Below are 21,607 nucleotides of genomic sequence, written 5' to 3'. Positions count from 1 at the left end.
AAGTCGCCAATACTACTACCGATCAAAAAGCTAGTTTTTTTTGGCGTAGAGCTTAAATTTAGTCCTACAAACTAGTTTGTGGTTTATTTATAAAATTAAAAAAAAAATAAAAATAAAAATCTATGAACATCTCCCATATAAAAATTGGAAGAATATATATATATATTCTTCTCTTACATGAAAATTATTATTATTATTAATTAATGACTTTCGGATAAAAAATAAATAAATAAATTTGAAAAACTAAATTTAAGATTTTTCTTTTAGTATGGTAGAATTATAGACGAAAATGGTATTTTAACCAAAATTTAGAAAAATAATTTTAATTCAAAAAATACCTTTTATAAATTTTGTTAAACTATTTGATTCATCCATCCCGTTTTAAAATTTTGTAATTTTGTGTCTAATAAATTTCTTAATTTTTATTTTTTTATTTAATATATTTTTTACATATTCAATTTTTTTAAAAAAAATTATATGTCTATTAGATATGAAATTGAATGTTAAATATTTTTTTATTTATTAATTTTTCTATGACATCTCAATAATATAACATCTGGACCAAAATTTTAGATAATCGAAAGTTATGCAACAAAGAACATACCTCTTTTAGTCGATTTTTATACGAAATTTATATTACCATTTTAATATCTACTTAATATTACTAAGTTTCAACTCGAAGTTTGAAACATGCATACGCTTTCAATTTTACTTTTGGTAAAGCTTAAAAGTCGTTTTCTAACATTTATTTCCCAAAACATAGGAATCAGTTCATCCCAAAATTGTTTTTATTTTGAATTTGAATGTCATTTTATTGGACTTTATTTCGAAAAGGGATGGAGAGGTAATATATATAGATTATTATTTATTTATTTAAGAATTAATTTCTTTTTTTTTTTCTTATAAATAACAACGACTTGTGAGTTCCTTAAATTAAATATGTAAATTTAGAAATGATGATTAGAAATAAAATCAACTTAATAATAATTACAATTATTAATTTATTTAAAGTCATTTTAGAAACTAGGCACAATTTTAAGTAAAAAAAGATTGGAGACAAAGAAAAAGTGAGAAAAATAAATAAAGTTTTGAGAGAATAAAGTTAGAAATAAAGATCAATAAAAACTAGAGAGAAAAATATATGAATATATGCATAATCTTTTTAATTAAATATAAAAAACTATATTTATACTCGAGAATTATTTGATTGTTAGTTAAAATAAAATTAAAAAAAAAATTAAAATTGATCCCTAAATTTATTAAGCAATATCTACCAAACCTCATGTACGCCTCTCCTTAATCGAGGCTCGACTCATTTGAAGTCTTAGTCATTTTTTACTGCATTCAAGGAGGCATGTCTCATTTTCTTTTGGAGTCCTTTGTTTGACATTTGAGGATTTACCAATATATTAGCGCGACTAAGTTTAGGGCATGACTCTGATACTATGTTAGATGAACACGACTTTCCACAATGGTATGATATTGTCCACTTTAATCCCAAACTCTCATGACTTTGCTTTGGGCTTCTCCAAAAAGCCTCATACCAATGGAGAGAGTATTATTTGTTTATAATTTCAGCATCATATTGTAGATCATGATTTTTTTTTTTTAATCAGCCAATGTTGGACTTCCTCCTAACAATGTTCGGTTCGAATAAAGTAGAACATAGAACCACTCCTGATACCTATAGAACCCTAGGCCCTCAATTGAGGCTCATCAACTTCTTATGAAATCTACCAACAAAATATACTATTCATTCGATACTTGAGTTACTCTTGATTATATCTTATTTTAACCCATTTTAAAAAATTATAATAATAAAATAACAGGAATAGTCACTAATTTTTTCTCTAAAAAAAAGAAATCAAGGGTCCAGATCCGGAAAGGGGAAGTTATTATGTGGCCGAGTCCAGTGGATAAGCAGATAGGAATCCTAAATTCCTGACATTACACACACTCCAACCGTCGAGAAAATGGCTTCAATCTCCCTCTTCCCCGCCCTTCACTCCGTTTCTCGCCCTGCAATTGCAAACCCATCTCCAATTTTCAGACCTTCATTCGCCCTTCCCTCCTCCTCTAGCTTCATCGTTTCCGCCGCCGCCTTCAGGCATTCGGCGGGTAAGGGCCGGAGCCGGCCACGCGGCCTGAAACAAGTGAGGGTAGTCGAAGAGGATGCCTCTATTCCTGAGCAAGGAGGTGAAGGCGAAGCGCCGTCGCCTTCTCCGTCTGAGCAGCCGGCAGTCACCGTGCCTGTCTCGTCGTCTGATATTCTCACCATGTTCTTTCAGGTATATAACCATTTTAGTAATATGTGTGTGTTTTGCTGATAACGATTGGTGAAAGTGGGTCTTGAATTTGGTGAAGAATTTGAGCACATTTTGATTTGGGAATGAGAATTGCATATGGTTTAGACATTAGCTGCTTAATTAGTTAATTCTTGGGGGAAATTTCAATTCCTTGCCCTGCACCTAAGTAGTGAGTTTAATTTTTCAGTTTAAACTTCGAAATTCCACAATCGTTGCTCTTCAAAAGTAACTTGAAAAATGGCCATGAACCAACCAATAAATCATACAAAATTTAGCTGTGAAAACACTCACAATCATGTCAAAGAAATTCCCAATCTAAGTCACAAAAATACTCCAAATTAGTGGTCAAATTTAGCAACACAAAATACTCCAAATCAGTGGTTTATGAACTGTGCCCATTATTGGGATCTGCAAGTATAATACCTTTGAATTGCTTGGAAGCATTTCTTATTGTTATCTTTTTCGTTCCTGAAGGCAGAGGGGACGCTAAATGAATCAGCTGTGCCTTCTGTAACCGAGGCTTTGGAGGTACATTGTTCTATCATCCTTGCGCCTTTTATGTCTTGCTTCTTGTTATTTGTTAGTAAAATATGTTTAAGAAGTACCTTTTATACATACATACATACATACATACATACATATATATATATATATATATATATATATTGCTGGTGAAAGTTGAAGCTCCAACTTTGATAAGATCTGAATTGTCAATCTACTGAAGATTTTTAATAGGAACTCATGGTAATCTCAATTTCATGAAGACTTCATAATAAGATTTGTCTTGTTTTTGCTCTACCAATTTGACAAAGTGTTTGTTATAGGAGCAAATCTGGGATACACTTTTTTTAGTTGAACTTTTTCTACGAGTACTTATCGAGGGCTTTCTCCAAAAGCATTGCTATTTAGAATTTTTTAAATTAGTTTCGACTGCGTAGCCAAACACCATGAAAATTTTGGGAAATGGTTTTTATTAACTACAAATCAACTGGAGACCTTTTAGTACTGTTTTCTTTTATGCAACTCGTGGAATATCTCAAAGACCATTTAATCAGCACATCTAGTTAGATACACTATGCTATGTCTGTTCTCTTCTACTGTGAGACATCATCAAAAGCATTGAAATTTCGTAGAATGTGCTGAAGTGATAGGAGAAGTGTTAAGAACCAGGTTTCTTGTTCTTTTGAAGATCTTGTTTCTAGTAGGAATCATGTACTTCCACAGTGGTATGATATTGTCTACTTTGAGCATTAGCTCTCATGGCTTTGTTTTTGGTTATTCCAAAATGACTCATACCAATGGAAATGTATTCCTTATTTATAAACTCATGATCATCCCCTTAATTAGTCAACGTGAGACTCTGTGAGATCCCACATCGGTTGGAGAGGATAACGAAACATTATTTATAAGGGTGTGGAAACCTCTCTCTAGCATACGCGTTATAAAAGTCTTGATGGGAAATTCGAAAGGAAAAGCTCAAAAAAGACAATATCTGCTAGTGATGAGCTTAGGTTGTTACTGTCTGCCTCCCAATAACCCTTTTTGTAGAGAGCAAGCATGACACATTACTCTCCTTTGCTTTCTCACCCTTCATTTCACAACACGGGATTTAGTTACATTTTGTAGTTAACTGAAGTCTACACTTGCTTATTTGTATGTGTTCTTCTGTAGCAAACGGATGGTATCACTGGGTTGAAAGTTCAGCTCGTAGAGGGCATTGCATCTGTTGAGGTATGTATGATCATTAGTTGTTAGCAAACAAGTTATGTGCATCATCCTTCCAAATTGCCTAAACGTTTTGTTTTTTTTTTTCTTTTCCTCTCTTCTTGTTCTAGCTTACAAAACAAACAACAATACAATCTACAGGAGTGGCCTCGAGCTTGATCGAGATCATTCAAGGCGCAGGTTTCAAGTTACAAACGTTGAATTTGAGCTTCGAGGATAAGGAAGAAGTTTTTGTTTAGATATTCTTGATTACGAAGTCTTAGAATTGAAAAGAGGGAAAGAGCGATAACTTTTGAAAGCTAATGTCGCATTAGACATTTTTCACCATTCAATTAGTAACTAAATTTGTAATTTAATCTAAAAAAATTCACATTATTTAAACGCTCTTGATAAAGTTAAGCAACATATGGGATGGGGAATTTGAATAGTTGGTAATAATTTAACTATATTCAAGTTGATGATACAGAGAAATTGGCACATATCCTAGCTTTTTCTTATTTATGATTCAATGAACAATGTTTTTACCGATTTTTTTTTTAAAATTCGGAATCATTTTATCCCTTTCATTTGCACATCTATTTCTCCCGAACCTAACATCATTATTTGATTCAACTCTCTTTTGAAAAAAAGATTCTTCTAGATAAAAAAAAAGGACAAAGTCGAATAGATAGATCTTGTTTGATATTTGTCTTTGACCAAATCCATTTTTTTTATAGTAAAAGATCTAAACTTCGACTCTATATCTGTTCTAAAATATGTTTGTAATTTTAAATAAGGTAATATATATATAATATTAAAAAAAAATGTAGTAAATAAAAAAAAAATGAATATGATTAATTTACAGATGTATTTGGTGTCCTATGAGGGGTGGAGGGCCCTAATCATTCTGAGACTATGTACCCTTCCTTAATTATTAGGTCACCCCATGCCTCAGTTTCCAATTCATTCCCCTGTTCCTTCTGCCCCCACTCGACAAACTGCACTATTTTTTTCTTTTTAAATCTCACAAAAAATAAATATATATATATAAGCTCAAATATATTAGACATTAATTATCGTCATAAATGTGGAGTGTTCGATCTTTGCTCGGTGGTTATCAAACTAAAAAAAATAATATTATATTAGTTAGTTTACTTCGTGTTATCAACTTATCGATCCCATGAGTTGAATCTTGTTTATGTTTCGTAGTAATTTAGGAATAGTCTTAAGAAAAAAGTCATAAGTGGTACTTTTCAACAAATCAACTTGCTTATCAGTTTTTGTCGTATACTCCGGTTGAACTTTTTATTATTTCTTTTATATATATTTTTATTTTAAAGTTTTGAGTTCAATACCACTTATTTTTAGAATAAGAGATTCGAACTTTTGACCTATTGATTGATAATATATATATTAATTAGTCAAACACTTGGTTAGTGAAAAGGGTTTTGACCACGAAGCATTCTCTTAACAAATATATTGCTACAAAAAAAAAATAAAAAAAAATAATAATAATAATATGATATGACTTATTTTCTTCTCAATAACTTTTGGTATAACAATAATGTAATTTATGTCTTACGCTAGCAAAATAATTATGTGACACTTACTTTTAAAATTCAATGTAAATTATTATTTAATTGCAAGTAGAAAAGAGGTTTCATAAATTCGATTTTTATTAATATTATTATTCGGACATTGATTTGATTTTACAAGTTGAGTCATAATTTATAAATATTCATAAAACTAAATCAAAATATAATAAATAATAAAGAGTGAAATCCAAGTTTGGAGAATAATTATTATTTTATTCCTCGGATTAAAAATTTTCAAAATATTATATTATGGCTTCCAAATAAATTACTTTCTAAGAAAATGTTTGTATGAAATAGAATGGATAAAAATTAACAAATAAATATATATATATTTTTAAGAAAATAATAAATCTAATATTTTATCATTATTTTAATGCGATGTTATAATGAATGTATTAATTCATTTCTTAGGTTAATGTTGAACTTATAAACATATAAAATGAAGGCGAAAATAAAAAATCAATTATAAGTTATGGTTTTTATTTCTTAAAAAAATTAAGGAAAAAAAAGAAAAGAAAAGAGGGAGTTGACTTTGAGTAAATGAGTCGGTGGGAACATCTGATCTCATTAATTAAGTTTTTATTTAATTTTTTTTTTAATGGGGAAAAGCAGGATTAGGTGTAGCCGACAGGTTTGACTGATGTCACGTCACGTGTCGTCACGTGTCTCTAGAGAGAGAAAGAGAGAGTAAAATAAAAATAAAAGGAAAGAAAAGTGGGTGTGGCTCGGCTGGCTCCAGCTTTTTTCTAACCATAAGACCGTGGGCTCCACTTTGGTTTCCGCCAGCTGTAAAGTGCTTTCCTATCTGTTCAATATATATTTATTATTATTTTTTTTATATATTTTTTTTGTTGTTTTCAATAAATTTATTATTTTTTAAATTACCAAATTTATAATTCTGTTCTTAATAAATTTTAATATACTCTAAAATGTCAAAACAATATATGTTAGGTTTAATAGATTATTTAATTATTTAAATCTTCAACTAATTATATATTTAAAAAAAATAAAATTTTTGTGTTTATTCTGTTTTTTCTAATAAATTATTTAATTTCAAATTGAGTTAGTAAATTAAATGAAATTCGAAAACCATAAATTAGTAAATTAAACAAATAATTTGATAGTGGTTGATAGAGGAAGCATGTTATTAATGCTTTAATTAATTGAATTAGGTGGAAATTAAGTGTATTATAGTTTATTGATATGTTATCAATTAATTTTTTTCCCAAAAAAGAGGATCTTGCTTTAAATATATAGCCCTAATAGAGAGACACATAATAATAATAATAATAAAGTTTAGGTTAAATAGCTATTATGGTTTAAACATAGTTTTAATTTAATTTTTATGATTTAATAATTTATAATCATTTGATTCTCATAGTTTTAGGTTAGTTTCAACCTTATATTATAAACTTTACAAATATTAAATTACGTTTTCTACTCTAAAATCAAAAGTAATTTTTAAAAATAAAATTGTTATAACTAAACATGTTTTTATTTCTTAAAAAAAAAACAAGAAAAGAATAATTATTAATAATAATAATAATAATAAAATAATAATAATAAAATATTTATTCTTAATATTTATCATTCTCTTTATAAGTTATGAATGCTAAAATTTTGTTGGATAATGATTTTATTTTTAAATTTATGTTTATTTCTTCTTCTTCTTTTTTTTTTTTTCTTAAATGGAAATTTTAACTCTTATTCAAATTCTAATAAAAATAAAATTTTTTAAAACTAATTTGGTAAGTTTTAAAATTTAAAATAATTACAGAATTGCATATAAATAAATAAATAAATAAATGGATAAAATTTTTATTTAGAAAAAAAAAATATAAAGAAAACAAAAAGTACAGAGACTGAAAAATAATTTATTTGGTGGTGACAGCTTTTGCAATTAATATAGTAATTATCTCATTTAATATTATAAAAGGTTAAAAATAATACTCAAGTACTCTGACAAAGTAGAAAGGTCAAATAAAGTTTGCCAACTCATATAAATAATTAACTAAATTATTTACACACTTAAATTATATTTCCCGACATTTTTTTAAATTATTCGTATTAAAAAAAATACATTTTTTTTTTTTTGTTTTTACCATTTTCACACTTTTTACTGAAAATTAATATACTTTTTTTTTCATTTATATTATTTAAAACATCTAAATTACTTTTAAATGAAACAAAAATAAATTACTTATCTTTATCTTTATTTACTCTCGTTTAAATGAAATAATTTTTTTTTGATGCATTATATCTAATAGTCCCGATGACTCAAGCTAGGTAATCATTTATCCCTACTTCATTATAATGTTGGTGTGCGTCATAGGTGAGTTTATAGACAACTTAGATTGACATTTTATATAGTAATCTATACTTAATGCACAAAAAAATTGATGTTTAAAATTGAAATCGAGAAGACAAAGATCTTGAAAACTCATGTACACCGCTCAAACAATTGAACCCACAATGTACGTTATGTACTGAGTTATACTAATTAGGAATTCTCGAACTAAATATGTACTACACAAACTCAAGTTTCTACGACCCATTTTTGCATAATCAAACACAATTTACACCCATGAAATTCATAAATCTTTACTAACTCGACGTTTTCAACGTTTTTCGCAAGAATGAATTATTCAACATGATCAAAACGCTGACATTCAAATTCCAGATTGATCGTGAACTAAATATTAAAATTATGAAAGAGTCAAGTTTAACGAGAATTAATTATTCTAAACGATTTTAACCATGAGCATTCAAATTTAAAGATCATTAAGAATTTCTGCCGAATACTCGAAAGTAAGAATTAACTTCGAACTCATCAATCTCAAGTTAATTAAGATCGTGTGCTTCAAACATTCAAACGCTACAAGAAGCCAAATTTAACAAGAAATCTTCGTTTTAAACGACTAGAAATTGAAAAAATGACGAGTGAAATATTCAAAAACCGATGAAAACATCCCAAAACACAGTCCAAGCCAAAAGAGGGTCAGAGAAGACAAGAGCTTGTGGGGGAAAGGCAGCAAATAATAGCGAAGGACACTCCTATGAAGATCAGTATTTCCCAGTTGGTATACATGCATTACATTGGCATGGAGCATGTGGGTCTAAATTTTGCAAACCCCAATACAAAATTTTTGAAATCTTCATCTGAACTGGCATCCATCCATTCATCTACATTTTTATTTCTTCTTGAAATTTGAACCTCCCCATTTTTTTTCTGCCTCTATTTAAACCTCTCTCTGCTCTCTTCAACTTGTGATCAATCAGGTTTTTTCTCTTTGTTTTGGGTCTTGCCCACAACCTGTTCGACAAATGTCCTCAATGGCCAATCTCTTTGTTTTTAGCGTTTTTGTTCTACTTGCCTCATGGGTATTGCTCATTTTCTCTTTTAATGTGTTGGGTGCTCATAAAGTTTGGTTTTTGCATTCATGATTTGATTAAGAGTTCTTGTCTTTTCTCTGTTTTTTTTTTTCTTTTTTTCGCAGGCTTCAGCTAATGCCAATGGACTGTCCCAAGAGAAGGTGATCTTTGGATTGTAATTTGTTGCACTTGTCATTTTTTGCTGTTTTGTTGACTCATTTTAGCGTTGTTGCTGTTTGGTTTTGCATTACAGGATGCTGTATACCCCAAGGTCCCAGTTCCAATTCCAGCTCCTTCTCCTCCAGTTTACAAAGCTCCGTCGCCACTGCCGCCTGTGAAACCACCAACGATCCCTGTTTTGACACCACCGCCAGTTAAAGCACCATACACCCCTGTTCCACCTGTCAAGCTTCCCCCACCTCCTTATACTCCTTCTCCACCGGTCAAGCCACCGGTGAAGGCACCGTACACTCCTTCTCCACCGGCCAAGGCACCGTCTTCTCCTCCGCCGGCGAAGGCTCCTGTGAATCCACCAGTGAAGCCGCCGTCTCCTGCAGCTCCTAGGCCACCACCAGTCATTGGCAAGGGTAAAGAATCTTCCCTGTCTCTAATTCATCTTTACTTCCTCTGGGTTTCTGGATTCTAAACTAAAGATTACTAAAACTGGCACTGAATTCTCTTAGATTTCAAATGGTGGCTTAGATTCTGAGAACCCCATGTTTATAGCTTAGCTCAAGACAAGATGATCATCAAACTGAGCCTTAGAGATCAAATTATTTTGAGTAACTTGAGGATATTTTTGATGTTTAAACAGCCTGCAACCCAGAATGTGGAAGAAGATGCCAGCTTCATTCAAGGAAAAACGTATGCATAAGGGCGTGCTTGACATGCTGCTACCGCTGCCGGTGTGTTCCACCGGGGACATACGGCAACAGGGAAGTCTGTGGAAAGTGCTACACTGATATGACTACTCATGGCAACAGACCCAAGTGCCCTTAAGCCATCACAAGCAAACAAACATGGCGTCTATATCTTTATCTTCTTTTAAAGGGTTTTGTTCTGCAATGAGAAGAGTCAGAAAATCACTGGTTTTTTTACTTTTCCAAAAGGCTCTTTGGAAACTACTCAAGAACATAGAGGATTAGGCCACAGTTTGTCATAATTATATGCTCTGTTCTTGAGTGTTTGAATTTGATGTATGATAATGATGGTATGATATTGATTAATCTATCTAGTTTTTGGTATCATTGTTTCTTAAAATTATTCAAATGAATTGATGGAGATATGGTGAGCCCCAAATATGAAGATCTTAGTGGCCTCTGGATCAGAAACAAGCATATGGAATAAACAGACCCACCTTACCAACACCCATCACTTTGCAGGTGTAGGAAGGGACCATTTACTCCTTCCCGACAAAATTCGTATATGTTATCTATATTTGCTAATAAAAATGTCATTGTCAAACAAAGAACGTTACACGGTTTCAAATTAGTTGATATTAAACTAAGGGAAGATTTAATACTTTCTTAGCCAGGTAGATTGTATGGATGATTGATCGACTTGTTTTAGGTTCAATTGACGTCGACCACTAACATATTGATTATGCGTTGAACCTCATCATGTCACATGGAAACCAGATCACTGACTAAATGTGGTCATGTTGCATAAAAATATCACGGTCATTAGCTACCAAATATATTGCATTAGAGTGGAACCTCTCGTGGTTCAGAGATTACCAAGATGACAGCTAGTAGATATGTGACGCTCAAGTAAAAAAGTGATATATGAATTAGGGCACAGAAAGCAAACGAGAAAGCTAACATTATGCACATTCCTATGATTATGAAAACTAAAAATTAAAATTTTGAGTGCTTAATTAAGCCTAAACTTGTTTAAACATTATTAAACATTATTATTGTTGTTGTATTAATTAAATGTAAGGAATAAAGTATAGCCGACGCGATGGTGACCGGGACGCGCCAGCCCATTTTACCCAACCTAATTCCGACTTAGAATTACGTTACTTACAGAATCCGATTCCTCTGAGAAGGTCACTGATTTTCCACTCTGCTCTGTGTTCGTTGGAACTCCCCGGAGGCGATTATTAATGGCCGACAATAACCCTCACCGGTAACCAAATTTCACTTTCTCAAACTGGATCTTATCTTCCACTTCCTCTGTTTTCTTCTGATTTTCCGCTTCTTTTTTGATTTCGATATCCGGAATCCTCAAAATCGTGCTCCATATTTAGGTTATTATGCTTTTGTGATAGTGGATGATTTTTCAAGATTTACTTGGGTTTTGATGATAAAACATAAGAATGATGTTTTGAAAAGATTTGCTAGTTTTGTAAAAAGAGTTCAAAATGAAAAAGGGTTTTTAATTACTAAAATTAGGAGTGACCATGGGGGAGAATTTAACAGTGTTGCCTTTGAAAAATTTTGTGAAGATAATGGTTTTTCTCATGACTTCTCCTCTCCAAGGACTCCTCAACAAAACGGTGTGGTTGAAAGGAAAAATCGTACTTTACAAGAATTTGCTAGATCAATGTTAAATGAGTATGATTTACCTAAATATTTTTGGGCGGAAGCCGTTAATACCGCTTGTTATATTTTAAATAGAGTTTTAATTAGACCTTCATTAAATAAAACTCCTTATGAACTCTGGCATAACAAAATTCCAAATGTTGGGTATTTCAAAGTTTTTGGTTGTAAATGTTTTATTTTGAACAACAAAGAAAAGCTTGGAAAGTTTGATTCAAAAACGGATATTGGTATTTTTCTTGGCTATTCATCTACTAGTAAAGCTTATAGAATTTTCAATAAGAGAACTTTAGTTATTGAAGAATCTATGCATGTGGTATTTGATGAATCTTGCAATAATATTTCTAATGAGTCTATTTGTAGTGATGATTTAGAAAGAAATTTTGGAGATTTACTCGTTAGTGACAACGGCAAAGAAATTGTTACGAGTAAAGAAGAGATGAGCTTAAAGGAAGAAGGTTCTTCATCAATGCCAAAAGAATGGAGGTATGCCTTGTCTCATCCCAAGGACTTGATTCTTGGTGATCTCGAACAAGGTGTGAAAACTCGCTCTTCTATTAATTTATTTAATAATCTTGCTTTTGTTTCTCAAATTGAACCAAAAAGTCTTAAGGATGCCGAAAATGATGAGTTTTGGATTTTAGCCATGCAAGAAGAGCTAAATCAATTTGAAAGGAACAAAGTTTGGGAATTAGTCCATAGGCCATCTAATACTTCTATTATTGGAACCAAATGGGTTTTTAGAAATAAAATGGATGAAAATGGGAATATCATTAGAAATAAAGCTAGGCTTGTAGCTCAAGGTTATTGTCAAGAGGAAGGCATAGATTATGAAGAAACTTTTGCACCCGTTGCTAGATTAGAAGCTATTAGAATGTTACTTGCTTTTGCTTCTTACAAAAATTTTGTATTATATCAAATGGATGTGAAAAGTGCATTTTTGAATGGTTATATTATGGAGGAAGTTTATGTAGAACAACCTCCCGGATTTGAAAATGTAGAATTTCCTCATCATGTCTATAAGTTGAAAAAGGCTCTTTATGGCTTAAAACAAGCTCCAAGAGCTTGGTATGATAGACTTAGTAATTTTCTTATTGGGAATGATTTTAAAATGGGCAAACTCGACACTACACTCTTTATTAAGATTAAAGAAAACGATATGCTATTAGTGCAAATATATGTGGATGATATCATATTTGGTTCTACTAATCCTTCTTTATGTGAAGAATTTTCTAAATGTATGCATAGTGAGTTTGAGATGAGTATGATGGGAGAACTCAGTTTCTTTCTTGGACTTCAAATCAAACAACTCAAGAATGGTATCTTCATCAATCAAGAGAAATACACTAAAGATTTACTCAAAAGATTCAAGTTCAATGGAGGTAAGATTGCAAGAACTCCCATGAGCACATCCACTAAGCTTGACAAGGATGAAAAAGGTAAAAGTGTGGATATTAAAGCTTATCGAGGTATGATTGGATCTTTACTTTACTTGACCGCTAGTAGACCCGATATTATGTTTAGTGTATGTCTTTGTGCTAGATTTCAATCTTGTCCTAAGGAATCTCATTTACATGCCGTTAAGAGAATATTTAAATATTTGCTTGGAACTATTGATCTAGGATTGTGGTATCCTAGAAATGTTGAATTTAAATTGGTAGGATATTCTGATGCGGATTTTGCCGGAAGCTTACTTGATCGTAAAAGTACTAGTGGAACTTGTCAATTTCTTGGTAGTTCCTTAGTTTCTTGGTTTAGTAAAAAGCAAAATTCGGTTGCCTTATCTACTACCGAAGCGGAATATATTGCGGTTGCTAGTTGCTGTGCTCAAATTCTTTGGATGAAACAAACTCTTTGTGATTTTGGATTAAAGTTTCATAGTGTGCCTATATTTTGTGATAATACAAGTGCTATTAATTTAACTAAAAATCCTATTCATCATTCTAGAACTAAACATATTGACATTAGACATCATTTTATTAGAGAGCAAGTGCAAAATGGACATATTATTCTTGATTTTGTAAACTCTAATAATCAACTGGCCGATATTTTCACCAAGCCATTGAATGAAGAAATTTTTTGCAAAAATAGGCTTGAGCTTGGTATTATTCGTTGTGATATATCTTGAATTTTATAATTTTTGAATGCATGTTTTTAGGGGGAGCCATTATGTCATTATTAAATGCATTCTCTTTCAATTGTTCATTTTGATGATTACAAAGGGGGAGAAAATTAAGAAAAATATGTTCTAAATTTGTTATTTTATAATTTATGAATCATTTACTTGGTGTTTATTTATGAATCATTTACTTGGTGTTTCATAATTTCTTGAGGCATTAATATAAGGGAGAATATGCTCTTGAGTGAAATTTATGATAATATATTAGTATGTAGTGATATTATTACATGGATGTTGTATTATTGGTTTTTATGAATTTTTCTTGAAATGATTTGTCATCATCAAAAAGGGGGAGATTGTTGGCTTATTGGCCCTTGATCTCACATTAATCAATTTCAATGAATTAATTATTGATGTTTTGATGATAACAAACCTACTTTTAATTATTAACTATTTTCAGTTTTTTACTGTCCACAGTATAAGGTCGGGAATAACGATTACAACAACTTTTCAATTACTCAAATCAGAGCTAAAACGAAGAAATTAGAGTCGAGACAACATACCCGACGTGATGATGTGGCAACAAAATCAAAATGATGGACAAATCAAAATATATCAAAGTATGACATTTATAATATTGGAAGAGTAACACATGGTGGAGTTTTTCTTATTATTACATTTCTAAATAAAATTATTTTTACAAATATAAATTTGAATATAACCGTTACTCACATCGAATTTTATTATTACTATATTATATTATTATATTATTATAATTTAAAAATTTGGTAGTTACTCACATCATTTTTATTATTATTATATTATTATATTTATAATAAATTTTGAATTACATTTTACCGTTACTCACATAACTTTTTATTATTATTATATTATATTACTATTATATTAAAATTTTGAAATAAATGAATTTAGAAAATTTTCTTACTTAATTACTTTTAATCTCCACCTTCCATTATTCCTAACACAATCCAATGGTCAATATTCAATCCTACATTTTGCCACTTTTCTCCTCTATATAAACTCATCTTCCCCACATTTTTAATACACACAACTTACATACATTCTTCAATCCTCATTTGTTCAAAGTCTCCATTGTTTATTACTCTCTCCAAGCTTACAAGTTTATTTCTTTTCATCTTATTCTTGAGAGGGATTATTATTATATTGTGAGGAAATAGTTGTCAGTATCCCAAATTGTAAATCTACTCTTTGAGAGAGTTGTGGTGTGTTATTATCAAACTCAAATACTTGTATCGGTTTGATCCTGCGTCGTTGAAAGGATTGAGTTTGCTCTTGAACTCGTAAAAAGAGCGGTGTACCGGTTTGGCTCTGATCCGTGGAAAGAGTCGGAAAAGTTCTTTATTCAAATTCCCAAGAGGCGCTTGGGGAGTGGAGTAGGTCGAGTTTGACCGAACCACTATAAAACTACAGTGTCATTTTCTCTAACTCTTTCCTATTTAATTTCAAGATTATTATTATGTTTATTGCATGTTCTACTTGATTATTGTTTTGACTTGAATTATTTTGTTTTAGTAATTATCATCTTCTACTTATTTGTAAAAAGTTTTATCATTAGAAAAATTAATAAAGTTTAAACCTTTTATCGTTAAAACCCTATTCACCCCCCCTCTAGGGTTGCCATACCGATCCAACATGTTCTGCAATGAGAAGAGTCAGAAAATCACTGGTTTTTTTACTTTTCCAAAAGGCTCTTTGGAAACTACTCAAGAACATAGAGGATTAGGCCACAGTTTGTCATAATTATATGCTCTGTTCTTGAGTGTTTGAATTTGATGTATGATAATGATGGTATGATATTGATTAATCTATCTAGTTTTTGGTATCATTGTTTCTTAAAATTATTCAAATGAATTGATGGAGATATGGTGAGCCCCAAATATGAAGATCTTAGTGGCCTCTGGATCAGAAACAAGCATATGGAATAAACAGACCCACCTTACCAACACCCATCACTTTGCAGGTGTAGGAAGGGACCATTTACTCCTTCCCGACAAAATTCGTATATGTTATCTATATTTGCTAATAAAAATGTCATTGTCAAACAAAGAACGTTACACGGTTTCAAATTAGTTGATATTAAACTAAGGGAAGATTTAATACTTTCTTAGCCAGGTAGATTGTATGGATGATTGATCGACTTGTTTTAGGTTCAATTGACGTCGACCACTAACATATTGATTATGCGTTGAACCTCATCATGTCACATGGAAACCAGATCACTGACTAAATGTGGTCATGTTGCATAAAAATATCACGGTCATTAGCTACCAAATATATTGCATTAGAGTGGAACCTCTCGTGGTTCAGAGATTACCAAGATGACAGCTAGTAGATATGTGACGCTCAAGTAAAAAAGTGATATATGAATTAGGGCACAGAAAGCAAACGAGAAAGCTAACATTATGCACATTCCTATGATTATGAAAACTAAAAATTAAAATTTTGAGTGCTTAATTAAGCCTAAACTTGTTTAAACATTATTAAACATTATTATTGTTGTTGTATTAATTAAATGTAAGGAATAAAGTATAGCCGACGCGATGGTGACCGGGACGCGCCAGCCCATTTTACCCAACCTAATTCCGACTTAGAATTACGTTACTTACAGAATCCGATTCCTCTGAGAAGGTCACTGATTTTCCACTCTGCTCTGTGTTCGTTGGAACTCCCCGGAGGCGATTATTAATGGCCGACAATAACCCTCACCGGTAACCAAATTTCACTTTCTCAAACTGGATCTTATCTTCCACTTCCTCTGTTTTCTTCTGATTTTCCGCTTCTTTTTTGATTTCGATATCCGGAATCCTCAAAATCGTGCTCCGTATTGGCTGATTTAGGTTATTTTCCGTGCAGATTCAGCAGCGGATTGGAAATCGCGAATTTAATCGCGACTTCAGATTTGCTCGATCATTCATGGAAGGCGATTACGAAGCTTCGTACTGTAATTACTGCCGATGAATCGAAGTGTTTGGCCTTTTTTGGACATTACAATGAGCGATCGAACTGTAAGATCCTCGCGTTTGTTACTACTCCGAACTGTTCGGAAAATCCACTTGAAGAAGAAGGAGGAGAAGACCTTGTTTCGCTTTCGGATCTCAAGGATGAGTTTACTGCGTTTGAGTTTCTTTACTCCGAAAGCTGCTCGGATTCCGCCATTAATGGAGCTGCGCTCGACCTCTTTGGGCCTTTCTATCCTATCTACGAACAAGAGGTATTTTTTTTTTTTTTTTTCTTCTTCTCATCTTTTTTATTATATATTTTGTTTTGTAGAGTAAGAAGTAACGATTTTACGTAAAATAGAATGTAAATAAATCTTTTCTACAATTTTATTATATTAGATAATTAAAATAAATTTTAATAAACAATTAATTCATTTGTTCAATAATTCCTTAGTCATAATAAATTAGATATATATTTAAAAAATTATTATTAATTTATTATAATATTTTTATGAGTTAAAATCAGTTAATTAATTAAGTTTATTTAAGATAAGATAAATTAAGTGATCGAATATTATTAAATTTTTAATATAAATAACTAATATCTTTTTTAGTTTGGTTAATTATTTCTAACAATTATATTACCTTACCTAAATATATAATTAATTATTGTTAGTTAATTTATTTTTAACTAATTAAATTTTGATTGAATTTTTATTCATTAATAAGTATATTAAATAATATATCTATTTAGCTGTTAATATTAATAATTATTTTCAAACAAATAATTTATAAGAAAGAAAAATAATAATAAATATCTTTTTTAATCTAATAATGGTATCAATTTCTTTTCCACGTAGATTATTGTGAATTAAAGAAAAAAAATGAGATTAAAATTTAAAATTGAGTAGCCTTCCTCTATTTTTCTCTATATTAGTGATACCAATCATGGCTTGGTAGGAGATAATTATTGTAAGATCCCATATTAATCGGAGAGGAGAACAAAACATTACTTACAAAGGTGTGGAAACCTCTTCACAGTAAATGTGTTTTAAAAATTGTGAGGCTGACGATAATACGTAATGGTCTAAAGCGGATCATATATTGACGACACCGGTGTGTCAGCGAAGACGTTGGGTCTTAAGGAGGTGGATTGTGAAATCCCACATTGGTTGGAAAAAGAAACAAAACATTTCTTATAAGAGTTAAAAATCTCTCAAAAGTAGACACGTTTTAAAAATCATGAGACTGATCGGACTAAAGCGCGACTATCATTTTGTTAGTTTTAATTAATATTTGAAAGTTGTGTGGCTAATCTGTATAAGTACTTGTGTTGATTGGTTTGGGCATTTTTATTACCAGATTTCAAGGCTGAAATCCAATCCGAAGACCCAATTAATAATCACAGGACATGGTTTAGGAGGATCTGTTGCTTCTCTCTTCACTCTATTGCTTCTTGACTCCATAGATCTCACCAAGGCCAAACGCCCTCTCTGTATAACATTTGGTTCCCCTCTATTAGGCAATGAGGCCCTTCAAAGCGCCATTTCACAGTTCTCAACATGGTCTTCTTGCTTCCTTCATGTTGTCTCCAACCGTGACCCTCTTCCTACAAGCCTTTTGAACAACAAAGCTTACTATCCCTTTGGTACTTTCTTATTCTGCTCCGAATCCGGTGGTTGTTCTTGTTTCGAAGACCCGAAATCGACCTTGAAACTGCTGGAGGCAACCAAAGCCAATACTCATCTTACTGCCTCTTCCTTCTTTGATTATAAAGAAACAATTCATCGTTTGATAGACCAGGCAAATCTCAAGGCTACCACAAGGTTGATCACCGAGAATTCAGTGTCCAGGACAGCAAGCTTTATAGCACAACTTGAAGCCATTGGAGTTGTTCCGGATCAAGTAAGTCGTAGCTAAGTACTATTTGTTAGGAATAACGACTCTCCACAATAGTATGATATGTAGCCCTCAAACAGCCTCCCCTTAATCGAGGATCGACTCCTTCTTTGGAGTTCTTGAACAAAGTACTTCATTTGTTCGACACTTGAGGCACTTTTGACTACACTTTTGAGACTAGCAATTTCTTTGTTCGACACTTGAGGATTCAAATAGCATGACTAAGTTAAGGGCATGACTCTGATACTATGTTAGGAATTACGACTCTCCACAATAGTATGATATTGTCATCTTTGAGTATAAGCTTTCGTAGCTTTGCTTTGGGCTTCCTCAAAAGGTCTCGTACCAATAGAAATGTATTACTTACTTAGATTAGTCAACGTGGGACTCCCTTCCAACAATCCTCAAGGCTATTAGCTCACAAAAATTTATAAATTGTGCATTTGAGAGGAACTGGGCCTTACAAATTTTAGATTATCATTGTGAAATCATTGTAGGCGCAGCAGCAGCAACAGAGAGTAGTAGATGTTAAAAGGCTCGCTGTGGAACTGAAAGACAACGAGATGAACATGATATTCGAGAAGACAAACTCTTCTGCCAAGACTTTAAATGACGTGAAAATAAACATGGCAAAACTAGAATGGTACAAGAAGAAGTGTAACTCGGAGAGTATCGGTTACTACGACAGCTACAAGAACGGAAGGTCCGAACCCGACATAAAAGTGGCCGAGTTCAAGAAGATCCTACTAGTTTACTGGGAAAACAAGGTAGAGGAGGCAGAGAGGAAGCCAGTTAAGGAGGGGAGTCCACTGAACGTACGATTGTTGTTCGGAGGGACGAACTATCGACGAATGGTCGAACCGCTCGACATCGCGGAACACTACCGAAAGGGGTTGAAGAACTACAAAGCTCATAGGCCAAAGCATTACAGGAAGCTGGAAGAATGGTACAATGAATCCACGACTCCTGAGTCTAGCTCAACGCAAAGAGAATCTGTTTCTTCCATACTTACTGTGGATTCTTTGTTTTGGGAACATGTGGAGGAGGCTGTTGTGGCATGTCAAGTGCTGAGAACGGTGGATAGCAGTGCAGAAGAGAAGGAAGCAGAGTTAGCTAAGCTTAAGGAATTTGAGGAGTACGTAGTGGAATTGATGAAGAGCTATGGGGTGTCTTCTGAGATTTTCTTGCCGCAGAGCAGCTTCATGAGATGGTGGGATGAATATGATGGGATTGTGGGAGATGGCCATGACTCTGTCCTCACGATGTTGATGAGGAATGAGGAGTATAAAGAGTATGCCAATGGGAGGTTAGATATCCCTTAACTCACTTCTTCATATGTTTAGCCATTAATTTTGTCATTGGATGCTTATATCTACTTTGTTTCATAAATAAGGAAGCTTTGGCATGGATATCCATGGAATATTTGTTGTAGGTTAATTATATAATGAAAGTGTCTTACGTTAGAAATCACGGATCTTTATAATAGTATGATATTGTCCACTATAAATCTCATACTAACTATAGAGCTTCCTCCTTAATTAAGGTTCGAGTCCCTCTTTGGAGTCCTCGAACAAAGTATACTATTTGTTTGACACTCGAGGATTCTATTACCATGTATGGGCTCACGTATCTCCAAGCCCACAACTTCTTTGTTCGATATTTGAGGATTTTATTGACAAAGGCACGACTCCAATACCATGTTAGAAATCACTGATCTCCACAATAATATAATATTGTTCACTTTTAGCATAAATTTTTATGACTTTGCTTTGAGCTTCCCAAAAGGCCTCGTATCAATCCAATGAAAATGTATTTCTTTTATTATTAGCCAACGTTGAACTCTCTCTCAACAATTCTCTACATCTTTATAGATTCGTTTTCATGTCTAATAGATCAAGAACTTTAAAAATGTGTGATAAATTGGATATAACTATTATTTAATTTCATAGAATTATTATTTAAAAACTTTTATTATTTATTTTTTTTTAAAAAATTGGATATAGCATCCAAACACAGAGTTTCTCAATCTAAAATCCAACAATTTATCACTTCAAAATATAAATTATTTAAATTTATATAATTAATAATTAAATGGAACCGACACATTTCCATTTTTTTTTAAAAAAATTAAAATTTATAATTTCGATGAGATGAGAGGTGCGTAGAGCGTAGATGCTCGCTCATATTTTCACGTCCTGGCACGATCCCGCACGTGATTTAACGCGCCAAGCCCAAACCACGCGGTACGCCTGCCTGCCTTTAATTTTTTTTTTTTTTTTTAAAACTTCAAATTATATAAATTTTCCTTTTTTTTTTCTTATTTCAAAATATTCTATTTTCCATTTTAAAGCCCAAAGTTCTCCCTCTTAAATAACTGTGTCAAAAAAAAAATTTAAAATTTTGTCTAAATTATTTATCTATTTCAATTCATACATATCTTTTATAATTTATTTAATCACAACTTTAAAAAAATACTTCGAATATTTTTTTATTAAAGAATTAGAATATTTTTAAAGTTTAAGATAAAAGATAGAGGTTTAATTGGAGTAAATTAAAAGTTTATTATTTAAATATGAATAGATTGGAATAAACTGATAAGTTTAAACGATAAATTTGAATTTAAAAAAAAAGAAAAGAAAAAGAAAGAAAAACGGGGCCAGCTCAAATTCTCAAATAATTAAAAAAAAAATACATTACATTACGCGTCCTTTATTTATTTATTTATTTTAATAAATAATTCACTCGCGCATTTCCATATATTCGTGCTCCCATTAAAATCTCCCACTGACGTTCGAACTTTTATCCGCTGTAACCATTCTCATCTTTTATCAGTACTCTCATCCAATCATTTTTTTTTTCATTCTTAATTCTCAAGGGTATTATCGTCATTGTAGTTATCTACCTCCACGTGGGGTCCTCCCATTTGTCCATTCCTTGCCTTCACGATGCTCCGGAAAGAAAACTCCACAAACTTAAATTATTTTAATATTCGATAAAAGTACCGCTGGGTCCCACCCGGTCCGTGATTAGCGGTCCAGATCGAGGCGCGTGGATTTCAACTACGACGCCGTTTTGCGCGGGTTCTTTC

General features: G+C 31.9%; 3 protein-coding genes across 3 annotated transcripts; all 3 read left to right on the top strand.

Annotated features, from left to right (window-relative positions):
• Positions 1 to 1,907: 1,907 nt before the first annotated feature.
• Positions 1,908 to 4,484, top strand: LOC111482359. The gene is made up of 4 exons (XM_023128109.1): positions 1,908 to 2,288; positions 2,781 to 2,834; positions 3,978 to 4,037; positions 4,142 to 4,484. The coding sequence occupies exons 1-4, from the start codon at positions 1,974 to 1,976 to the stop codon at positions 4,268 to 4,270; spliced, it is 558 nt and encodes a 185-aa protein (XP_022983877.1). The 5' UTR covers positions 1,908 to 1,973; the 3' UTR covers positions 4,271 to 4,484.
• A 4,222-nt stretch (positions 4,485 to 8,706) lies between these two features.
• On the top strand, positions 8,707 to 10,222 carry LOC111482357 (gibberellin-regulated protein 14). Its single transcript, XM_023128106.1, has 4 exons — positions 8,707 to 8,986; positions 9,103 to 9,138; positions 9,231 to 9,564; positions 9,792 to 10,222. The coding sequence occupies exons 1-4, from the start codon at positions 8,930 to 8,932 to the stop codon at positions 9,974 to 9,976; spliced, it is 612 nt and encodes a 203-aa protein (XP_022983874.1). The 5' UTR covers positions 8,707 to 8,929; the 3' UTR covers positions 9,977 to 10,222.
• Positions 10,223 to 16,114: 5,892 nt separating this feature from the next.
• LOC111482262 (senescence-associated carboxylesterase 101) lies at positions 16,115 to 19,950 on the top strand. The gene is made up of 4 exons (XM_023127965.1): positions 16,115 to 16,389; positions 16,535 to 16,892; positions 17,983 to 18,525; positions 19,017 to 19,950. The coding sequence occupies exons 1-4, from the start codon at positions 16,367 to 16,369 to the stop codon at positions 19,839 to 19,841; spliced, it is 1,749 nt and encodes a 582-aa protein (XP_022983733.1). The 5' UTR covers positions 16,115 to 16,366; the 3' UTR covers positions 19,842 to 19,950.
• Positions 19,951 to 21,607: the final 1,657 nt, after the last annotated feature.

The sequence above is a fragment of the Cucurbita maxima genome, unplaced genomic scaffold, assembly GCF_002738345.1.
Source record: "Cucurbita maxima cultivar Rimu unplaced genomic scaffold, Cmax_1.0 Cma_Scf00007, whole genome shotgun sequence".
In the NCBI taxonomy this organism is placed as follows: Eukaryota; Viridiplantae; Streptophyta; class Magnoliopsida; order Cucurbitales; family Cucurbitaceae; genus Cucurbita; species Cucurbita maxima.
Note: the sequence above shows the minus strand (reverse complement) of the source record. Positions and strands in the feature narration are given on the sequence as shown.

Excerpts from the sequence above, each read along its gene's own strand:
- LOC111482359 (XM_023128109.1), top strand. The coding sequence starts at position 1,974 with ATGGCTTCAATCTCCCTCTTCCCCGCCCTTCACTCCGTTTCTCGCCCT. Across the intron at positions 2,289-2,780 it reads TTCTCACCATGTTCTTTCAG|GCAGAGGGGACGCTAAATGA; the intron begins GTATATAACCAT and ends TCGTTCCTGAAG. Across the intron at positions 4,038-4,141 it reads AGGGCATTGCATCTGTTGAG|CTTACAAAACAAACAACAAT; the intron begins GTATGTATGATC and ends TTCTTGTTCTAG.
- LOC111482262 (XM_023127965.1), top strand. The coding sequence starts at position 16,367 with ATGGCCGACAATAACCCTCACCG. Across the intron at positions 16,893-17,982 it reads ATCCTATCTACGAACAAGAG|ATTTCAAGGCTGAAATCCAA; the intron begins GTATTTTTTTTT and ends TTTTATTACCAG. Across the intron at positions 18,526-19,016 it reads TTGGAGTTGTTCCGGATCAA|GCGCAGCAGCAGCAACAGAG; the intron begins GTAAGTCGTAGC and ends AAATCATTGTAG.
- LOC111482357 (XM_023128106.1), top strand. The coding sequence starts at position 8,930 with ATGTCCTCAATGGCCAATCTCTTTGTTTTTAGCGTTTTTGTTCTACTT. Across the intron at positions 8,987-9,102 it reads TTGTTCTACTTGCCTCATGG|GCTTCAGCTAATGCCAATGG; the intron begins GTATTGCTCATT and ends TTTTTTTCGCAG. Across the intron at positions 9,565-9,791 it reads ACCACCAGTCATTGGCAAGG|CCTGCAACCCAGAATGTGGA; the intron begins GTAAAGAATCTT and ends ATGTTTAAACAG.